At 47.6% G+C, this 22,506-nt stretch overlaps 1 protein-coding gene across 1 annotated transcript in view; it reads right to left on the minus strand.

The window, feature by feature from the left end:
• The window catches only part of STAT4 (signal transducer and activator of transcription 4), an 81,450-nt gene that overhangs the window by 257 nt on the left and 58,687 nt on the right, over window positions 1-22,506 (minus strand). The window contains exons 11-23 of the mRNA XM_079781814.1: window positions 20,761-20,820; window positions 20,444-20,461; window positions 20,264-20,357; window positions 18,245-18,289; window positions 12,550-12,633; window positions 10,953-11,051; window positions 9,219-9,354; window positions 6,721-6,770; window positions 5,965-6,059; window positions 5,529-5,665; window positions 4,414-4,605; window positions 1,585-1,651; window positions 1,094-1,202 (exon numbers count right to left, since the gene is read on the minus strand). Coding sequence (XP_079637940.1) covers window positions 1,094-1,202; window positions 1,585-1,651; window positions 4,414-4,605; window positions 5,529-5,665; window positions 5,965-6,059; window positions 6,721-6,770; window positions 9,219-9,354; window positions 10,953-11,051; window positions 12,550-12,633; window positions 18,245-18,289; window positions 20,264-20,357; window positions 20,444-20,461; window positions 20,761-20,820 — 1,186 coding nt within the window. The remainder of the gene's footprint in view (window positions 1-1,093; window positions 1,203-1,584; window positions 1,652-4,413; window positions 4,606-5,528; window positions 5,666-5,964; window positions 6,060-6,720; window positions 6,771-9,218; window positions 9,355-10,952; window positions 11,052-12,549; window positions 12,634-18,244; window positions 18,290-20,263; window positions 20,358-20,443; window positions 20,462-20,760; window positions 20,821-22,506) is intronic.

Here is a 22,506-nt window from a genome sequence, read left to right on the forward strand (position 1 = left end):
GTACCAGTTAACTAGTAAGCATTCAGAAGATACCTTTAAGTAGAAGAAAACTGTTTTAAGAAGGCCTATTCATCCCACGAATAGTAAGAAGAAATGGGTGCAAAGCGTAGCAAAAGTTCTCCCGTAACGAAATGATTTAAGGACAACTAACCACGGAATGGCCGTCCAAGGAGAGTATGGATTTTTCGTCCCTAGAAGTTTTCAGGAGAAGGACTAAAACCCACTAGGTTTATAGTCAGATAGAAATTTCTTGGGCCTCAGAGTCCCTCCAAGAGTCTATTATTCTGACGTTGGTTCATCGCTGTGCAAGGTTGGGGGTTTGAACTGCTTGACAGCGTTGGGGCATAAGAACAGATAGAATGCACCCTAACTCTCATTACTGCATTTCCAGTTATGACGCAGCTCTTGATTGTTCTTCATGTACCTCTGGCAGAGGCTCCCGGACGAACAATGCAAGCAACAGTTCATCAAGAAAAGTGGAAACTGCCCTAACCGGTTTGGCTCAGTGGATGGAGCCTCGGCCTGCGGACTCAAGGGTCCCAGGTTGGATTCCGGTCAAGGGCATGTACTTGGTTGCAGGCACACCCCAAGTAGGAGGTGTGCAGGAGGCAGCTGGTCGATGTTTCTCTCTCATCGGTGTTTCTAGCTCTCTATCCCTCTCTCTTCCTCTCTGTAAAAAATCAATAAAATATATATAAAAAAAGAAAGAAAAGTGGAAACAGGTGGTGCTTGAACTGCTAAAGTAAATATTAAAGTAAGTTTATAGATAATGACTAATACATGTGGTCTGCTCAAGTGGGGAGAGAGGTGGGGATGGGCATGGCCAACAGTGGACTTAGGGACGAAGTGTGTTTGAGGGGTTCAGGCATATGCTGCCCTGTGGTGGCTTGAGATGGGAAGAATTGAACAAGCTAGTCAAGATGCCTGCTTTCCACACGGGTGAGATCAGCAGCACACAGGCCCACACAGACAGCCTTGTGTTAAGCTGATGAATCCTTTTTCTCACGGCCCTGGCTTCGCACACCCCCTTTGCTCGCGTGGGAACGAATGCCCTGGACCGCGGAGAAGGGCCCGGAGAAGAGAGGGAACCTACTGCGGTTTCGATCGTCGTGGGACTCAGGTTTTCTCTCAGCACCGCGTACACGCTGGGAGACATCGGAAGAAGGTCTGACGGGGACTGTGGCTCGGTGGAATCGCTTCGGCTTAAAGAAATAACAAGGAAAAGAGCGAAGAGGATGAAACAGTCACAGCCCGTGTGGCTCACTGGGTCAGGAACTCATTTCTAGGGCTTGATCTGGTTGTGACACTGAGCTGCCTCATGCATCACCCGGCATCACAGCATTCAGCCGGCTGTGGACGGCACGGCATATCCCAGGGCAGCTCAGGAGCTGCGGTCAGGGCAGACGTGCTGTGCCTTGAAGACTAGCTCTGTGTATTCAGGAAAAGCGAGCGTGAGCACTAAAACGCTTTATTCTCGGGTATATGTATTCTCTCCACCCTTAAGTGTCCTACAGAAAGGCTGCTTTTGGTTTTTTTTTGGTGAGTCCAATAATAAACATTTTACATGTGACTAAGACTACTTACATTGTCGAGATGGGGATAAAAACAGAAGGAACATAACCTTTGTCCCCCTTTTCTGTTGGTCGTGAAACTGGAAAAGAAAGTGTTGGGAAACACGTTACCAATATTATTGATGAAATTAGAAAAGAGCCTAGAAAGATATGAGTAATGCTGAAAATAGAGAGAGGATACTGAAGCTTATCGATCCCCGAAACGTTTTAGTTGAGTATTGTAGATGCGCAGAAAACGTGCAAGAAGAGAAAAACACATCTTTTGGCAGGTCCGATCTAACTTTACATATTCATGTTTCTAACGTGCATGAGAAAAATTGGGAATCAGCCTGGCCGGCGTGGCTCAGGGGTTGAGCATCAACCTATGAACCAGGAGGTCACGGGTGCGATTCCCTGTCAGGTCACATGCCTGGGTTGTGGGCTCGATCCCCAGTAGGGGGCATGCAGGAAGCAGCCAATCAATGATTCTCTCTCATCATTGATGTTTCTCTCCCTTCCTCTCTGAAATCAACAAAAATATCCTATATAATAAAATGGTAATATGCAAATTGACCCTAACAGCAGAACAACCAGAACAACCGCTTGTCCAGTCACTATGAGACACATTGACCACCTCTCGGTCCCTTTCCCCAGCTGGCAGGCTCTGATCGCCCAATGGCGAATGGAGAACTTGGGGTGGGTGGCGGGGGACACAGGTGGTGCCAGGCTCAGGCCCCTGCCCACCAGTCATCCCACACACAGAGGGCAACCCGTGGTGGGGGCGGAGCTGGCAAGTGGGCAGAACAGCCAGCCTCTTGGTTCCTCCCCCCGCCCCCCACCCGGCCGGCAGGCTCCAATCACCCAATCACAAACGGGGAACTGGGGGTGGATGACGACGGGGTGCGTGGCTGGTTGTGGGCAGCTGGGGAAGATGGCTCTAATCCCAGGCCACGCCTAGGGACCGTACCCACGCACGAATTTCGTGTGCCGGGCCTCTAGTATATATACAGTATAAAAAAGAAAAATTGGGAATCAACTATATTACTCGCTTCTCTGTTACATTTAAGTTTGATTATAAAGACCGATTTATTTGTGTTTTAGGGGATTTAAAGTGATTCTGCTCTTTTCATTGAAACTGACACCAATCATAATCTTACAATTTCACCAATTTCTCAAGCACAGACACCAGAGCTACTGAAAGTACTACTGAGCTGTGGTCACAGGTGTGCAGACGTCAGCCTTGGAACAGCCCACATTCCTCCGCTACCCGATGCTGGGCTTGTGCTTGCTCTAGCTGTTCTTTGGACCAACTGCCGTTTTTCAACTGTGACTTGTTTCGTCGACATTGGTTGCTTCGTGTGATCAGAGGCAAAGACGCTTAGGGTCTGTTGTTGTTTTATTTTGTTGTTTGTTTGTTTCAGAAGGGGATGCAGTAGGGTGGCGACCGTCACCCACTGCGAGTGACAACTGTAGGACCGTCCACAGATGGTGCTCATGGATTTAGATGCACATTTCAATGGATGGTTTATACTTTCATTAAAGAGCCAACACAGTGAACTTACATTACAGCTATGTAGCTAATTTCATGAATGTGCTTGCATAGACTCAGCCAGTGTTTAACCAAATGCCTTCTGTGGCCAGGATTCTTTTAGGCCGGTAGCATACACCCCGGGAGGCAGGCATGTGGGGACTTGTTACGGGCAGGCCCGGAGGTGGGGGATGGTACGCAGACTCCCTGGTCCCCTCCTGGGCACATGAGTAACACCGAGTTGCGAGATACAGTTACATTTAATTTTGATGATAATGACTGATTCACTTGTGTATTTATAGTCATTGAGTTCTTTTCATTAAAACTGACACCAATCAAGCCCTAGCTGGTTTGGCTCAGTGGATAGAGCGTTGGCCTGTGGACTGAAGGGTTCTGGGTTTGATTCTGGCCAAGGGCACATGCCAGGGTTGTGGGCTCAATCCCCAGTGTGAAGCGTGCAGGAGGCAGCTGATCAATGATTCTCTCTCATCATTGATGTATCCATCTCTCCCTTTCCCTTCCTCTGTGAAATCAATAAAAATATATTTAAAAATAAATAAACTGACACCAATCATAATTATAAGTAAAAAGTATATCCTATATAATAAACCCTAATAGGCAAATCGACTGGACAGCAGAACGACCAGTCACTATGACGCGCACTGACCATCAGGGGGCAGACGTTCAACGAAGGAGCTGCCCCTGGTGGTCAGTGTGCTCCCACAGGGGAGACGCCACTCAGCCAGAAGCCGGGCTCACAGCTGGCAAGTGCAGCGGTGGTGGCGGGAGCCTCTCCTGCCTCTGTTGCAGGCGGGGATTGGGCCTAAGCCAGCAGGTGGACATCCCCTGAGGGGTCCTGGCCTGCGAGAGGGTGCAGGCCGGGCTGAGAGATCCCCTCCCCCTAGTGCACGAATGTCATGCACCAGGCCTCTAGTATATATAGTATATAAAGCTTATAAGCCCTGGGCTTTTTTTTTTTTTTTTTTTTTTTTTTTTTTTTGCAAAAAAGAGACTTGCTGGACTTGTAATGGCTTTCTAATCACCTCCTCTTTGTTTGCCTCTCCCCCAGTCACAGAAGTGAAGGCTGTGGGTCCGGAGAAGGAAGGAGAAACCCAAACTCTGCAAGTGGCTGGCGAGGTCCCCACGGCCACGGCCACGGATTGGCCAGCAGGCAGTCCCTTTCCAGGAACCGCTGACACGCCACTTCCTCGCTACGGTTGTGACCTCCACGTGTTCCTCGGATATTATAACCAAAGAGGAACTTCGTTTCCTTCAACCCAGTGCGAGGCTGATTCCCAAAATCTGAAGAGGAGAAAGCAAACCGAAGAACCTGACCTTCGCACGGCTGGGCGCTGTAGTGTTTCCCGAAGGCTTTGTCCTTGGGGATGTCGGGATAGAGGTACTTCAGGGGGTTTTCGGGGACGTTTTCGGCCATAATGACCTTGTAGTCTCGAAGGATGTCGGCGAAGGGCAGCGCCGACAGCCGGCCCTTGTTGTAGGGCTCCACGGAGTGGAACCTCACTTCTCCTGGGGAGACAGAGAGCCGGGCGGTCAGGGTTCCGCGGGCACCCTCTGTGGCCGTGCCTCCTGCCCACGGTGTCTTCACACCGCTGGGCATAACCCAGTGCCAGCCCCTCTGCCGTCCGACAGGACAGATCCCCCCCTGAGCGAGGAGCGAGGACACCGCCGGGGCTGGGAGGAAGTCATGGTCCCTGTGATCTGGGACGACTGTACCACGGATACTCAAACCCCCTGACAAGCAGAGTGGGTAGGGCAGACACAGAACATGGAAAACGAATTAGAATTGTAAGGGATGTTAATCGTGCTCTGTGGACCATGATGGCTCTGTTCCGAGTAGAGAAAGCACATCCTAACCCGGCTGGGAGTTGTACACCCTGGGACATGGGAGCTGACACCAGAATGCGTCCCTCCTCCTCCTGAGGACTGCCTGTCCTTGTGGAAAGATTGACAACCTCGTGGCCGAAACAGTCTAGTGGGGAGGCACCTGCTCTTTACAACCCCCGGCCCCTATTGCCTGTAGTCTGGTCCCGGGGTGCCTGTACTGTGACCCCCCCCCCACTACCCTCCCCCCCCCCCGCACCCGCATAACTTGTAACCTGTGATGATTATCCCGTGCCTGCCTTCCCATGCCTGTAATGCCTGCTTCCCCACATGATCCGTGTCCTTCTCCCCAGTATAAGCAGCTGGCTGATGGTGGGGCAGAGCGGATGTTGGTGGGTGACCTGCTGCTCTCCCACGCTGCCCGCAGGGTTGGAATAAACGCGCATAGGATTCAACCCCGTCGCTGCTGAAGTGGCTCAAGTAGCGCCAGGCAGCCAGGACCCCTTGGTTGCCCGGTTACAGAGCAACACCCCAGGCACTCCTGCAAACGGGAACACCGGTGGCCAAAGCCCACAGTCCCTGCGCGGGACGCCCCCGCGAGCACGCACCGCTCTCGGCATGGTCCACCCAGGTGAAGGTGATCCCGCCCAGGTGGCTCTCGCTGAACCGCAGCAGGAAGGTCCCCGGCATCTTGTCCTTGAGCAGGAGGCGCTCCTTCTCTTTGCTCACAAAGCCCATGACGCACCTGGAAAGGGAGCAACGGGTCGCAGTGCCTGATCAAGGGCAGGCACCGTGGCATTTGCATCCTCCGTGAATGAATTCACAAGGAGCAGACCTAAATTCGCTGTGGGATTAACTCAATTGTGTCTGAAACAGTCCTATACAGAGTAAAGTGAATCTCAGTATTCTGTGAGGAATGGAAGACACTGCAGCGATTTCCCCTCCACAACATTCAACACGTTTACAAAGAAAAGAAAAAGAAAACCAACAGCATAAAAATAAACACCTAGTGAACTCGTATGCAAAACATCACCTGTAACTCACCCATCGATCCAAAGGGGAAGGATGTGTTTCTTAATGAGATCTAATATTGCTTCAAGCCAAGTCCAAAAGGTGAACGATTTACCAGGTAAGTGTTCCTGTTAGCATAAACAAGCACAGCACAGTAATTATTCCCGAAGTGATGCTGATGTAATCATTCAAGGCCCTTTTTTCAGTGGAAGAATTTCTTGAAGTGAGACAACACCTGATAGAGTTTCTTTTTAAAACAACCTTATCCAGAAAATCCTCAAAATCCAGGTTACGATATAGAGTCTCACAGAGGAGTGCTGTTACATCTCACCCATCAGATCTACACTATAAAAACGATTAAACCAGTGCTGGCGAGGACGCAGGGAAACAGGAGGTCTCATTTCTGGTCAGGACTGTAGTTCAGACACGTTTTCCATGAGGCTATTTGTCAATGTGCATGGAAAGATTGAAGTATTCCTTTAACTCTATGCTTAACAGTCTTTTAGGGTTTTTATCTGAAGGAAATATTTAGACGAGTATATAAAAAGGTATAGACAAGATCCCAATGGCAACATTAAAAAAAAAAATAGCCCAAATTGCAAACATCAACATCCAACTGGTTGTTTACAATGTATTTCCTCCATCTTAAAGCATTCTTATCTTTCCAAATGAAGTGCGTGCGCAGGTGAGATGACAGGACTACCTACAGTTGCCAGCTGGAGAAAAAGGAGCACTGTTAAAACAGACTGTAAATGCCGCCCCCTCCCCTGCCCCTTCCCCTGCGGGTACCTTGCAGAACTTGGACCAGGTGAGGTGACCATCACTGTAGCTGGACTGGACTAAAATGAAAGGAAAGAATGACATCTTATTAAACAACTGGACTCTTCAATTTGGTGCTCCATTTAGATTCCCCTCCTTCTGTCAAACCTTTCCCAAGCACCTGCTATGTGTTTATAGCGTACTTAGTGCTAGAAACTGTAAACATAGATCGTGTCATTTATTATAAAGGGGCGAATCCTTTACATAGATCATGTAATTTATTATAAAGGGGCGAATTCTTTACATAGATCATGTCGTTTATTATAAAGGGGCGAATTCTTTTCCCTGGAGGAGCTAAAGATAGCTTTAGGAAGCGGGTAGGTGTCCAGGACCGAGCCTCCGTGAATGGACAGGAAATACATCGTCCGAGGAGAAGGAGGGGTCCCTCCAGTAGCAAGAAAAATGGAGGATGAAGCACACTGGACATGATTATGGTTTATATAAAGGACAGTCAGCCCTGGCCGGTTTGGCTCAGTGGATAGAGTGTCGGCCTGTGGACTGAAAGGTCCCGGGTTCGATTCCGGTCAAGGGCACATGCCCGGGTTTTGGGCTCCATCTCCAGTGTGGGGCGTGAAGGGGGCAGCCGATCCATGATTCTCTCTCGTCATGGATGTTTCTATCCCCCTCCCCCTTCCTCTCTGAAATCAATAAAAACATATATAAAAAAGAAGACAGTCAGAACAGCCTAGTGTTGGTGAATAAACAGAAAACCAATTTGCATAAGTAGACGAAGACAGAGGGCCAGGAGAGCTGACTCTTCCCGGGAAAAGGATGCAGGAGCGATCTATCAGGCAATAAGGAACCACTGACTGTTTGATCCAGGGCAGTGAAAGGGTACAGGAGTTCCTATCGCAATTTCTCTCTCTCTTTCTTTCTTCTTTCTTTCTTTCTTTCTTCTTTCTTTCTTTCTTTCTTTCTTTCTTTCTTTCTTTCTTTCTTTCTTTTTCTTTCTTTCTTTCTTTCTTTCTTTCTTTCTTTCTTTCTTTCTTTCTTTCTTTCTTTCTTTTCTCTCTCTCTCTCTCTCTCTCTCTACCGAATGGTGTTTTTGTTTTGTTTTTATTTTTTTATTTTTATTTTATTTTGTTTTGTTTTTAAATATATTTTTATTGATTTCAGAGAGGAAGGGAGAGGGAGAGATAGAAACATCAATGATGAGAATCACTGATTGCTGCCTCCTGCACGCCCCCTACTGGGGATCAAGCTCACAATGTGGGCATGTGCCCTGACTTGGAGTCCCATCGTGACTTCCTGGTTCATAGGTTGATGCTAAAACTACTGAACCACACCGGCCGGGCTCTATCTAAATTTCTAAGAAAATTATACTCATAAGAATGATGAAGATCTGAAGGTATATGGTGGCTATCTATGCTACATATTTAAAAGATTTATTCACTCACTAACAAATATATGTTGTATTCCTACTACTGTGGTTTATGAATTAAATAAGGATCCAAAAGGATATTTACATTAGTAGATGTTATGACATTCTTAAAGTCCTGATCTATTTAAATGCCCATTGATCACATACAGTTACAGCACCAGTGGCAGCCCAGCATCACCTGTAAGTCCAATGTAACCAAGTCACACAGGTCTTCAGTGCTGCTCAGACGCATCCTTGCCCTACTTTAACCACAAATCTATGCAAACCCAACTTTAACTATTTTTTGGTGCTAAATGTGTTCACCCTACACTTGTCAAAATATAGACATCTTGTAAAATTCTTGTAGAAAAAGCGTAACACTAAAGTCACTACACTGAGCACCAGTGTCTCTATTTTGCAAACGTTAGAAATGTCAGAACTGAAAAGTTCTTGCTAGGAAGAATGGAGTGTTACCTGGTGCGTTTTAATTTCTATTAGATCTTGTGGCCCTGGCATCAGCTCTTTTCTAGTTGGCTACGGGTCACTGTGACATGAATGAGAGACCCAGGCGCCATCAGGACCGCCCATCCTATTCGGCGGAAATGGCATGAGAACACCCCGGAGACTGGGCCTCGCCCGTGTCTGCCCTCTACTACGAAGCGGCCATGCAGCGGTGGCCAGTTACTCACTATCCTCATCGCTAAGACGCGTTACTCTGCTGTCAAGAACTCTTTTTTTTAAAATATATATTTTATTGATTTTTTACAGAGAGGAAGAGAGAGGGATAGAGAGTTAGAAACATCGATGAGAGAGAAACACCGATCAGCTGCCTCTTGTACACCCCCCACTGGGGATGTGCCCGCAACCAAGGTACATGCCCTTGACCGGAATCGAACCTGGGACCCTTGAGTCCACAGGCCGATGCTCTATCCACTGAGCCAAACCGGTTTCGGCCAAGAACTCTTGGAAGATAACATAGCATTCAGCCCTGTGCCTGGCGCTCAAATCGTGGTGACCGCTGTTCTGATTAACAGAAGCAACGTCACCCTGGCGCTTTACCGCATGTGAGTGCCAGCCACAGGGCCCAGGCCTCGGCCCGGGCACGCACCTGTGAGCTTCTCGGCCAGCATGCTGAGCTGATCGGCGTTCAGGCCACGCCCCACGTACGAGGAGAACTGCCAGCTCACCACCTCCAGGAGCTGGCTCAGCGTGGCCGGCGGGGGGTTGTTAAAGAAGACCAGGTTCTGAAACAGAGTTGGAACGGGGGTTATATGCCACACCGAGCACCCAGTGATCCAGTAGATTCCTGATTTCAACTCTCAGGCCCACCGAAGGGAGCAGGAGGGAATACAGAAGGGACACCCGGGTCAGTGTGCAGGCGGGACTCGAAGTCGGCTGTGCAGCTGTTTCAGGAGCTCTGTGTGACCTGATCGCCAGCCCTCGTCCAGGAGCAGAGGGGACCTGGGCTGGCTGGTGCTGAGTGGGAGGGTGGCTTTCTTAAAGAAGAAGGATGTGTGTGTGTGTGTGTGTGTGTGTGTGTGTGTGTGCGCGCGCGAGCGCGCGCAGCCCAGGGCACTCGCAGGCTGGAGAACAGAGAAGTGTCCCACATCCTGGAGGTGGGTGAAGGGCTCTGAACGCGGGTAGCTCCTAGGCAATGATGCTTCCTTCCCGGGGTGCTGGCTGCTCTTGGCTCTAAGGACGGGGTGACTTCTCTCGTGAGTTCTGTCCCCTCACTGCAGGCAGAGAGGGCGCCAGCACAGGCGCTTCAGCGCAGCCTTCCTGGGCAGCGGGTCTGTCTCAGATGCCAGGCCCGGGAAGTCGGGAAGGAACCGCATAGCGCTGAGTCATTTCCCATGCTGTTTCCTCATCTTTCTAAAGACCATGTGAGTGTTTATACTCTCTTACATCAGGCACTGCCTAAAATGCAACATCAGGAGTCAGAGAGAGAGAGAGAGAGAGACACCGGGAGCTGACTCAGCGGGCCTGTTCTCAGGGCTGGGCCAGGTGAGAGAATTCTTCCCTTTGGAAGGAACACTGGCTTTGAGTTCAGAAGAAGCAGTGTTGTTATTTGCATGTGACCTATTTTCTCTAGACCCCGGTGGTTTCCAGGACGACGCACTGGGGTTTTGTAAGAGGGGTCGGGGGACGTGCTTACTCATCGCTCTTGCCACGCCCTCCCCTGCCTGTTGGTTAAGAAAAGCATCTGTTGTCTGCGGGCTTGGTTAACCTGAGGCCAAGTTCTGATCAATGTCTCAAGTAACCACAAGATGGCATTGAAACCCACCTGGAGCCTAGAGTGGATGAAATCTGTAACGAACGTCAATGGATTAAATAAACACACAACCAACTCGAAAACCTGCGCCGTGGAGTGCCGTTAGGCAACACCGACGTCCATTCCAGTTACTTGTTTGGAAAGCAGCTCCCTGCCTCCGCAGAAGCGTCCGTGGGAGGTGTGGCCAGAGTAGTGGGGAGACAAGCACAGCCGCCATCAGTTCTGGAGCGCGGCGTCCCCCGTGGCCCAGTCCGCAGTCGGCGGGGTGACCCCAGAACTCCCTCTGACGCACCGACTGGGAGCTGACCAGACCCTCCGTCTGTCACCTTTGCCAGCCTGAACTCGCTCAGGGCCCGTGACCATTTGAACATAATACTTTGACTATGACATGAGAGAGGAATCATACAACTGGGGAGACTGGAGTTCTGAAATGAAGCAGCCCACAGGACATGCTGAAATTTTACACACACGCCTATTTTTTTTTTTTTTTTTTTTTTGATGCAGATGGGTTTGGTTGACAAAGCAAATCCAGTGGAATTAAAGGAGGAGAAATAGGAAAAGAAACTCTACCTGGGGATCGTTGGCTGACACATTGTACCAGATGATGGAGGCCCAAGCATTAGGTAACTGACTGACGTTGGAAATTATCACCACAGGTAATGAGCTGGTTCTGGTTTAAAAAGAAAAGCATAGTTAGTGCAGGTAGGTGAGCCTTTACGTGATTTTAAACTTGACCCTCTCCCCTCGAGGGCCTTCTCCAGCCAACCCCACTGCTCCCATCCTGGTCCCTGCGCTGCCCCGGTCACTACGGTGACTGTGAAGGCCCATAGATGCTTGCCGAGCACAGATGAGTCGAGGTTCAGGGAGGAAAGAAGCTGTAGACACAGGAATCCTTTCTAAAGTGCTCGGCCAGTCAGCCTCTTGACTATCTCCCCTGAGACCAGGTGAGTGTTTATACTCTCTTACCTCAGGCACTGCCCAAAATGCAACGAATTCGAGCTTGTTACGATCTAGCCACTGTCCTCTCCGTAAGTTACATGAAAGAATCGAATTTAAGTTTATCTCTGAGATGGATCAATATGTTCAAACTATGATCTGACATCTAATGTCAACACTAGACGTGGGAGTTTTAACTGTAGAAGATGGTGAAGTAGGCTGTCCTGGAACGCGAAGCATTATGGGAGATGGAGCTGCCTGGCCTGTTGGTGCAGAACTGAACTCAGTACTTCTGGAGCTGCAGCTCTGCACCCCATGCAGTAAAGAGACTTTCACAGACCAGCCTGGGAGACCGAGCAACTTCCATCAGTCCCTGCCCGTAACAGAGCTTAGAAGGCCGTGGACAGTGGAATAACCAGCTGAGGAGCTTCACAGCTCATGGGAACAAGTTTTGGGAAAAGAGATGAGTGAGGAATCCGTGATCAGTGCTATAAACATGTTTCCATTCAGTAAGACAAACAAGCAAAGGCAGGGCTCTAAAATAGTACATCCCACACACAGGATCACATTCCGGGCGTGTGACACTGCGCTTAGTCATTCATTTACTCAACACACGTTGAGCAGCTGCTGCGTGGCAGGCACTGTGCTGGGCACTGGGCACGGAGGAACAACGAGACATGATGCCCTGCCTGCAGGGAGCTCACAGGTGATCATGTTCACTGTCCCCAGAGTTCCTTTATTCCTTCTTTGAGTTCAATGGTGAATGTTAAAAGAGGATCAAAACACCAAAAGGTACTCTTGGTGTTCCTAGTATTTATCTTTACATTAGAAAAGTCTTTCTGAGGGATTTGTATGTAGGAGTTAAATTTCTGAAAATATATCACGACGTGACATGGCTCAAGGACACTGGTTTCTCTTCAGGCGCCCCCCTGAGTACCCCCGACTCAGGAAATCCCAGGAAACAAAACAAACACACAATCTTCCCAACAAATTATTCACTAGACACGGGTATGGCATCCCCAATGCCCGTGAGATTTTCATCGCTCAGACTCAACCAGAAGAGTCTACGTTGACTAATTCGTAAGTATCTGAGGTACTGATTTTCTAAATTAAAACAAACATAAGGAACAGGGAGGTCCTGAGGCCTAGAAAAGGCAGGTCTTACTCCACAGACGCTGACCGGCGCGGAAGACGTTAGTAGGACAGAGTGGATGTTTCTGGAAACCCCTACCTCCAGGTCTATCGTCAGGCCGTAGAGGCAGATCTGTGCTTCAAAGGTGATGGAGTGAAGCTCCTCCGTCACCATGTGGCAGCCCTGGGGAGAGAGACACGCCTTCACTCTTACAGACAAGCGCAGACTGCTGTCCTTACAGGCCTGCGTCTAAGAACCAACACGTTCTCAGAGCGTGAGCCCCCAGACCTTCCCCAGGATGCGACCGCTCCTCCTGTTCTTTTACAAGTTATTTAGAGCACCGAGTACAGAGTCTGAGTGACCTTCATTTCCACAAACAGAATCATTATAAGCCTCCAAAGCAATATAATTTCCAGCTTTTACAATTCTAGCCTAGTCTCGTCAGCTGAAATTCAGATCAATAGCTCTCTATCTTTTAACTTTCGGAGATTAGTCTTTTGACTTACCAACTAAGAATAAAAGCAAGCCGTGCATGTGTAGCTACAACAGAAACAGCTCGGTGTCATAATACATTTGTTTAAAAGGAAAGCAACATTTCCTCTGGTGACTGTTCCAGCTAGAAATGTCAATAGCATAACAGCTGGGGTTTTGTTTACTTTCTAATAGAGTAAACCTCTAATCCAGATCTCCCAGGGAGAGGCGTGTGTGTGTGTGTGTGTGTGTGTGTGTGTGTGTGTGGTGGTGGGGGGGTGAGGGTGGCAATGGGCGCCCTGTGCCCCTGAACCGGGGGTGGGCAGCACTGGGCCCCTGAGGCTTGAGGGTGAAGAGGGCCGACCAGGAGGGGCAGTTAGGAGCCCCAGTCCATGAGTGAGGTCCCATGCCCCCCCCCCCCCCCCAGCCCCGAGGAGGGCAGGGGTGGACTCTCTGGAGCCCATGAACCACAGGAACGGAAAGGCTGTCTGCATTTTGGATACAAGGTCAAGCTGAAGGCAGAGGTGAGGTGCTGAAGAGAGGAAGACGCGGTAAACGGGTATAGGAAAGCCTGGTGGGCGTGGCTCAGGGGTTGAGCGTCCACCTATGAACCAGGAGGTCACAGTTTGATTCCCGGTCAGGGCACATGCCCAGGTTGTGGGCTCCATCCCCAGTGTGGGGTGTGCAGGAGGCAGCTGATTAATGATTCTCTCTCACCATTGATGTTTCTCTCTCTCTCTCCCTTCCTCTCTAAAATCAGTAAAAAGATATTAAAAAGAACAATTTTATTGTTGAAAGTATTCCAGATGTCCTCCCTTGCCCCCTTCTAGCCCCCCCCGCCCAGGCCCTCGCCCCACTGTTGTCCGGGTCCATGGGTTATACATCGGTGCGTACAAGTTCTTTGGTTGGTCTTTCCCACCCGCCCTCCCTGGTCCCTGACGAAACTTGGCAGCACTTTGCCCTGTGCCAGGACCTGCAGCTGTGTCATCATCGAGAGCGGGCCGGCCTGACCCCGGCCTCTGAGCCAGAATCTCAGCAAGAACTCCAGGTGGAGTTTGTGAGAAAACCATTCTCGGTGTGGTGTATCCACGTTAGCCTCAAAAGGGATGTGAGACATTTAGAGATGGTGTAGGAAGCTTAACCAATGTTAAAAAATCATCCCTGTGGGAAAATGGAAACGGAAGTGGAGTTACTTGACTAGAAGAGTCTGCAGGGCGGGGGGTGCGTTGTGGGTGCAGAGTCAGCTCTGGGGGAACGGGGGTCTAATACTGAATGTGCGTTAATAACAAGGCAGAATCAATCGGATTACATTTCAAATATTAAAAATGGTTCTCATATGATGACATGGGTAACAATTACATGAGCAAGACTTTCCTGACAAGTGTTAAACTTACGGTTTGTTACCGAGCAGGAAGTACAGAATTAAAAACCAATGGTTAGATCATTGATACCTTACGTTGCCTGCAGGTAGTTCGATTCACTAGAGTGGGTTAGTGGAAAGTTATGTTAATGAAAATTCTGCTTAAAAACCCCTTAGGCCTCCTAAAAATTACTCCCAGCACATTCAGCACACCAGACAGGCCCACCCCCATGTTAAACAAACAAACAAACAAACAAACAAACAAACAGCTGCTTCTTTGGTTTTGCACGAGGTCAAGTAGTTGGCTTGTGTTTAGGCACAAAATGGAACAAAAAACCCGCATATTTTAAACCATAGAAAATCTCACTGCCCTATGCGATCCACAACCTCCTGGCCATGACCAGGCGCCTCTCCCCTCTCACCGAGGTCAATGGCAGCATGACGCAAGCCAGTGCAGAGCGGGCGAGAGGCCGCAGGCAAGCGCCCAGGAGACCCACATACCGTCTGTCTAAATACTGAACCATTCTAACTCGGTAACAAACTGTGGGACTATGGCCACCCTCCGGCTTTGACATCTAAGCCGCCACGTGACCTCAATGGCCAGTTTTAACTTCTCCACGTTTCCTGGGACCATGTGGCCTGGGGAGAGAAAGGTCACCCTAGCCTATCGCCCACCCCACTCTCCTCCACCTCTGTGAGGGCCTCGCAGGCCCCGGTGGCCTCCAGGCCCCGTGCTTGTGCCTAGAGATGCTGGCGTTGCTGGTGACACCCACGCTTGGCAGAATAAGTCAGAAGAGGCCCTCGCAGGCCCTGGAAGCAGGCTGAGGTCTTCCGGGCGGGAATTCTGGTCCTGGGCTCTGGGGGAGCAGGTTGCCTTGAACCCAAAGACCATTCCCTGTAGAGAGGCGTGGCTGGAAGACAGCCAGAGGGAGCCTTTTTGAGTCTGAGGGCTCGTCCCTACCAGGTTCTAGCCTCTAGTTTAAATTATATGATTAAACGTAAGTATGACATGGTCATTCATCACGGGTAACTTCCTCAGATCTCTGAGTTACGGCAGCCATCCGGGGTGTGAGAGCCCGGGCCTCCACAGACACTCAGGCGACATGTCCATTCACTTCGGAAAACAATGTCATGCTTTAGGATTACATCACTGGACTGGGGTGTGGGTGGAGAGAGGTTTCCTCGGTGATTCAAAGTAGTATCTGCTATTTACTTAACATCCCTAATGCAACTGTGAGGCACGTTTGGAACAAAACCCATCCAGGCAGCTGACTTACAATGCACGTGACTGGGGAACAGTGGCTCCGGCCAAAGGAAGCAACATCAATTCTCAAAGCCCGCATGGCCCTCGCTCACAGTCTCTCTTACTCTACCCGTGTGGTCCAAGCCAGGACCCTATTCCGCGTCAGCTCCCAGGATTCATTCCTTACAGACTAGGCAACTGTCGCAGGTGAGATGTACCATTCATGTCTGTATTGAAGGCCATTCTAGCCATCTGAGGTGATTATGGGCTTACAAGAGCCACCTTCATGCTACTTCTATGACATTGAACATGATAAAGGGCTCCACCTGGGAAAAAGCACAAGCGAATGAAAGGCAGGCCCAGATGCCGCCGTATTCTTCTTTGTTCCCGCTGCTCAGGGCCTCCCAGCACACCCTGAGCTCCTGGGAGAGGCTGACAAATGGTGACGGCTCTTGGCGTGAAAGGAACCCTCTGCTAAGTAAATAGGACTGGGGTAAGGGTGATTTTCACCTAAATTTCTGGCTGTAATCTATGATATTGTTGCACATGGAAAACGACACGGAATAGGCCGCAATCACAATGCCTCCGCTGCCTTTTGGAGCCTACTGTTATATATTTTGTGACTCTTCAATTGTTCCCACAGCACAGAAAGCAATGTTCAAGGCTATGGCTTCCCTTCAATGCACACAGGAGTCATATCAAAATTCTGTCAACAGGGGGAGCCCAAAGAATAGCGTAAAATAGAATTATTCTGATCTGATAAACTTGAAAAAAAAAAGGGAAGAAATGAAAGGATTCTGATGTGTACTGTACAATTTTGTTATTATTTGTAAAGTAAGAGGAAATACATTCAAATTAATATAAGTAGATAGTGTTAATAAGACTGGTTGATTTTTCTATAGTTTTCCGTCTCTAGGGAAATCCAAGGTTTTGTTTTTGCATCCATAAGGATGATGATGTATTGGTTGTTGAGCTGTTTGCGTTATTCCCATTTGACTTAGTTGACCTACTAAGAGTTCAGAAGCATTGTGCTTCATCTGTTCAGACTTAGTCAGTATTACTCAGGGATGTCAGGCAGCATGGAATGTCAATCACAACTCCCGCCCCAATTCCAGTGAGATGGGCTTTCATTTATCATGTGCTAATGTTTCCATCAGGAAATGTGGAAAACCTTTATGGGTTTCTAGAAGGTAGGAAGAATAACTCCCACTTTTTTGGTTTACTGGAATATTCTTAAACTCAAAAGCTCTGTTCACGTGACATCTGGGTGTTCGAAGCTCTGCCCTACGCCAAGGGTCTACCCTAGGAGAAGGCTTAGCTCATCTTTGGTGGGCCTGCAAGATTTGCCAAATGATCTTTCCAACAAGATTAAGAGACTGAAGCATTCTGGGAAGAAAAAATGTGGAGCATGAAATCTGACGTGATGGATCTGTGTGGTTTTGTGGGTGGGTTAGATGGATTGTAGTGGAATGCAGGATTTATGAAGTGCTTTTTTCTTCCAAATAATTCAAAGAGATGTTGCATAGGAGCTGTGAGGTAGAAAGCCAGGAGACAGGAGCCACACACCAGTCACGCCAGAAGCCAGCCCCACCGCTGTATAGCTGCCCTGTGTGGATGGCCTTACACCTGCAGCCTCTCTGAGCAGAGAGCATTGGGCAGTACTACCCTGATCTCTGAGAGGGAAAACGTGCAGCATTTCTCCAACAGACCATTTGTCAAGGATCGCATGTGCGGTCCCTGCCAGAATGGACTCAGACCCAGGTTCTCCAATCCTAAATCTGTAGGGCACAGGCATATGCCCCGGTATCTAGGCCAACGGCACCGATGGTCTCCAAGACCACTGCCAGCCCAGGATCCGGCCACGCTAGCATTGACTGACTCAAATGTGAATACTTGGACTGCATCCATTTGTCCTTTTAATCAACTCATTCAGTGGAATGCAGACCTTAAATGGAAGAGCAAGGTCATTGGTCCCGTGAAATAACAGAACTGTTTTTCACCTGTGGTTTCCACATCATCTGTCATGATGTTTGAGACTTAACTCTTATTTATAGAAAATGAGCAATTTTAAGATACTTTATAACAAAGGAGGAGTGACTAAAGAAAGTATGGCACACCTGTAAAATGAAATACAATATAGTCACGTTAAACCATGTTCTTCAAGAGTGTGTAAGGTTATGGGAAGCTGTTCACCACATGTGGCTAGGTGGGAAAAAAGCAGGTTATGAAGCAATGTATCTACATGAAATACATACAAAAAGTCTAGAATGATGTGAACCAAAATGTTAATAGTCATTTTCTTAGGAGGATATTATTATATGTAAGTTCCTCTTTGTTAAAAGAAAATTTCTTATGTTGTCTGCAATGATCAAGCTTTACATTTGTAATCAGAGAAACATGAATTTGACTTTATATCTATAATAATAAAAGCATAATATGCTAATTAGACCAGATGACCTTTCGGACAAAGCGAGGGCTGTGAGGGAGAAGCCCAGGTCCCGGGTGCCTGCCGGCAGCTGGAGGGAAGCCTGGGTCCCGGGTGCCTGCTAGCGGCCGGAGGGAAGCCGGTGCCAGCAGCCAGGGGAAGGAAGACCTACTCTTGCACAAATTTCGTGCACTGGGCCTCTAGTAAAAATATAAAAGGCAGTTTAAGGGCTTTATAAAAATAAGATGTTATAGAATTATTTCCTAGAAAAACTCTAGAAGAAAGCATTTCCTACCTCATTTCCTTTGCTTCCGGCAGTGGACTTCATTTCCTTCGGTTGCTTTGAGAAAGAAAACAGTGTTTACATGGAGACACGTTATCAGCTACCTATCAAGTTGGTTGTACCTACTTTAGTGATTTTCTTGGTCACAATTCTGACCGTCACCCAGATGTCTTCCCACTCATGGAACCCGACAGCTGCCCACATCACAGGAAGCAGCTTCCTGCTCGGATGCCAGCTCAGAAACTTCCATCGAGCTCAGGGAGGAGGTTGGCATACCACGAAGACTGTGTTTTTCAGCCAACGTTTTTGGAAAGAGGAAATCATGCTGGATGTGCTCGAATTTATTCAGAATGCCTTTGTACCTGGGAGGGGTCATCTGAGCTAAGGCGCGAGGGTTCCCAGCCCTGTGCAGCCCAGCCCAGCCCAGCACAGAGGACTGGGAAATGAGTGACGGGGTCACCTGCACAGGAAGTTCCAGGTCACGTTAGAGGACAAGGATACTTCCCGACGCAAAAATGTTCATGATATGGATCACTTACTAAATAAGACAGCAAACAAATGACATAGTGTGTACAATCGCATCTGGCTTTAAAAAGAAGGAAAACAAAAATAAGGGTGCAAATAGTGTCACCTCAAGGTGGTGGGATTACAGGTGATTTTTTTCATGTAAAAATTTTGCTTCTCTGATATTCTAAATCGACTTTTATATTAAAAGTGATTAAAGTTATTATGCAAAAATACATAAATGCTTTGCAACTAGAAGAGCAGGGTAAAACCTAAGGTTTGGGCTTTTACTGTTTTACTAATTTATTAGCAAACATTGTCCATTATTAAAAACTCCTTGAGGACTGAAATTAATCCTAAGTGAAAAAGTAAGTGCTAGCTATCAGGATGTGTAACATGTGACTCCTCATTACATTTTATTTAACAGTCTCTCGTGGTAGGAACTCAGTTAAAAGGAAATGCCCCCTTCAGTCCTGAAGACCGAACAAAAACAAAACTAAACACAAAAGCCAGCATAAACTTGCTAGGCAGATACCGTTCTGTTAACGTGAATTTTGTATCTTTTAGAAACTAGGCCTTTTGAGGCTGACGCGGTGGCGTCCCAACATTCAGGGACGATACTTCCTAAACGTTAACCAACCAGATGAGTGACAAGTTTCTGGCGAGACCAGCCATAGGATCCTTGGGAATGTAAAAACGATGCAAAGAACGAGAACGAAAAGCACGAAGAGAACTCGAGGTGGAGAGGAAGTGGTGAGCACCAGAAGCAACAGGATGCGGCTGGCCAGGGCTTTCTAGACATGCCAAGGCGAACCCCGCAGCTGTCATGCCAGGAGCACCCTGCCCCCCAGCTCATCAGCCTCAAGTGAATGTGCCTGCAGCCCGACTTGCTGTTCCTGGATGTCATTTCTTGGGGGCATTTAAAAAACGAACCCAGGAATGGCTGCCCATTACAAGATGGATTACTTTTGTGATTATTACCAAAATCTAGGGACCAATTACTATATACACTGAGTGGCCAGATTATTATGATCTCTGAACGCATAATAATCTGGCCACTCAGTATATATATATAGAGAGAGAGTAGAGGCCCGGTGCATGAATTCGTGCATGGGTGGGGTCGGGCCAGCCGGGCCAAAGGGAGGAGACATGGGCGGTTGGCTGGCCTGCCTGCTGGTCGAACTCCTGGTCGAGGGGGCAATTTGCATATTAGCCTTTTATTCTATAGGATATACACTGAGTGGCCAGATTATTATGCGTTCAGAGATCATCATCATCTGGCCACTCAGTGTATATTTAGGTACCACTTCACTGGTAAGAACTCGGACCTGAGTTTAGCTTCGGTGTTCCTCCTACCATTTTTAATTCTTCACTGATGGCATGTTGTTACAGCTGAACACATCTTTTCATCTCACATAAGAAACACGAAGAAACAACATGCGTGGGGTTCCAAGGCCTATCTGTAAAGAGTATTGGATTTGAGAAGGAAAAAGAAGCTTGCATAGGTTCCTGGGTATGGGTACTCACCAAATGTCGGAACTCCACCGAGAGGCTCCCGTTGGAAGATTCCTCGATGGACATGGCTTTGACGTGCGTCCCACAGAGCACAAACCTGCGATTACTGGGGAGGAAATCTCAGCCGTTGACATGGTCTCAGGGAAAACAGACTTACGAGAACAACAAAAAGTTCCAAAGTAAAGGGCTTACCTTAGAGTTGAAACATTCCTGCAAACGCAAGAAGATTTTTAAAAGTAAGCGATGTAATAGACCTACTAAAACTTTTTATAATACTTGAGAGGATACTATGCAAACGGTCATTTCCAGTGTTGAGGGCAAAATTTTAAAAATAAGCCTTCATTGGAGTTCTGTTAAATAGTTGCACTTCAAAGTCCAATATTTGAAGTGCATTGAGATGTAATGTTAGGGAAATAAATGTAAACGTTTGAAATTACTCTATAAAATAAGAACAGTTCTTTTTAGAGAGTCTTACATTTTCATGTTTCAAAATGAAATTAGATACTTACTTGTCAATTGATGCTTTCACCTTTACCTGATAATTTAGTTCTGGCAATTTTATTAGTAGTCTGGAAAGACACATAAATAAAGAATCAAAAGTAAAAATCACAAGTTCTAAAAGCCTTTTTTACATTTAGAGACGTCGATATATTTATAGCATATACATATAAATCAAATTACATCATCTCCTGTTACGTTAGTGCGTTTTAAACATGTCCAACTCCTCTTCAGTTCTCCATGTTACTAATACTGACATCAGCCACTTAATATATTGACAAACACTTGGGAAGTGTTTCCATATTGCTGTAGTTGATGTGTGTTGGATAATACCTTGGCTAGGTCAGAAAAATAGCTATATATTTTGGTTCAAGACAAAATTTGTGTTAAATGTATAAACATAAAAAAAATCAAAGTTTATTGATATGGCTTCATTTTATTCTTGTACTAGAGGTCCAGTACACACATTTGTGCACTGGGGGGAGGGGGGTCCCTCAGCCCGGCCTGTGCCCTCTCGCAGTTTGGGACCCCTCAGGGGATGTCCACCTGCTGGCTTAGGCCTGCTCCCCGCGTGAGCCCAGCTTCTGGCTGAGTGGCACTCCCCCTGTGGGAGTGCACTGACCACCAGGGGGCAGCTCCTGCATTGAGCATCTTCCCCCTGGTGGTCAGTGCGCATTATAGCGACTGGTTGTTCCACCATCCAGTCAATTTTCATATTAGCCTTTTATTATATAGGATTTTAAGAACACATTTTGTAAGCTTACTAAAACTAAATGTTTTGATGATAACTGTATTATTGTAAAAATATCGAGAAAGACCAGGCCTCTGGTAGAATATGGAAAATTCACACTTCAATGCATTTGCAATCTTTAAACATACTCTATTTAAGTAACAGCAAAAATGTTCATAATTTAAAAAGACATCATTTCAAATAAAGTGATTATAGGTCAGAATAACTTTCTTTAGTCCCTTAATCTGGTGAGGGCCCGTTTTTTCTTTCGTTTTCCCCATCTCTTCCAAACTGTATCTTCTCTCTGTAGGTTCAGCTCAGTTTCTGAGATAATCACTCACTTACTCATTCATTTAGTTTTGTCTTCATCCCAAACTTCATCCATTCACTCAATTGAGCTCCTCATACATATTCATTACGTGCTCTAGGCACTGGGGTATTGGGGTAGTGAAGACTGGGAAAGGGAGAGGTGTGGACACGGCTATACATAAAAGGAAGAAGTCCAGTCACATCTATGGAACATAGAGAATGGTGGAGCAACTGATTGGCATTAGAGACATATAATCATAGATACTAAACAGCCCGAACAAAAGGTGGGTAGAATGTCGCGAAGGTCCCTTCAATGTCCTGAAGAAGGCACAGGATTGGGTTCAGGGTTTGGACTAGGATAAGTGTGTAGTGCTGGTAGCAAGGGTTGGTATGCAATAAGGCCAGATGGTTTCCCTCTCTGCCTTCCTCTCTACCCCTCTTCAGGAAGGGATCGGATTCACGTGATGACTTGAAGGGAGTCCCCTGGTACCTCTCCCTTTGGAATAGAAGAATGCAGTGCTGTGGTAGAGGGGGGCTTAAGGGAAAAACCTGAATACTAAGTAAAGGTTCATCTGTTCAGACAGTGGGGAACAGGGTACAGAGAAGGCAAATGGGGGACTCAGCAGTCAGGTAGAAGAGAAGAACAGAACACTCACACCAGGGACTACAGGTCTTTGTCTCATGCAACCAGTTCAGACAACGTGCCAGGGGGTGCCAT

The sequence above is a fragment of the Cnephaeus nilssonii genome (assembly GCF_951640355.1).
Source record: "Cnephaeus nilssonii genome assembly, chromosome: 10".
NCBI classification, from domain to species: domain Eukaryota; kingdom Metazoa; phylum Chordata; class Mammalia; order Chiroptera; family Vespertilionidae; genus Cnephaeus; species Cnephaeus nilssonii.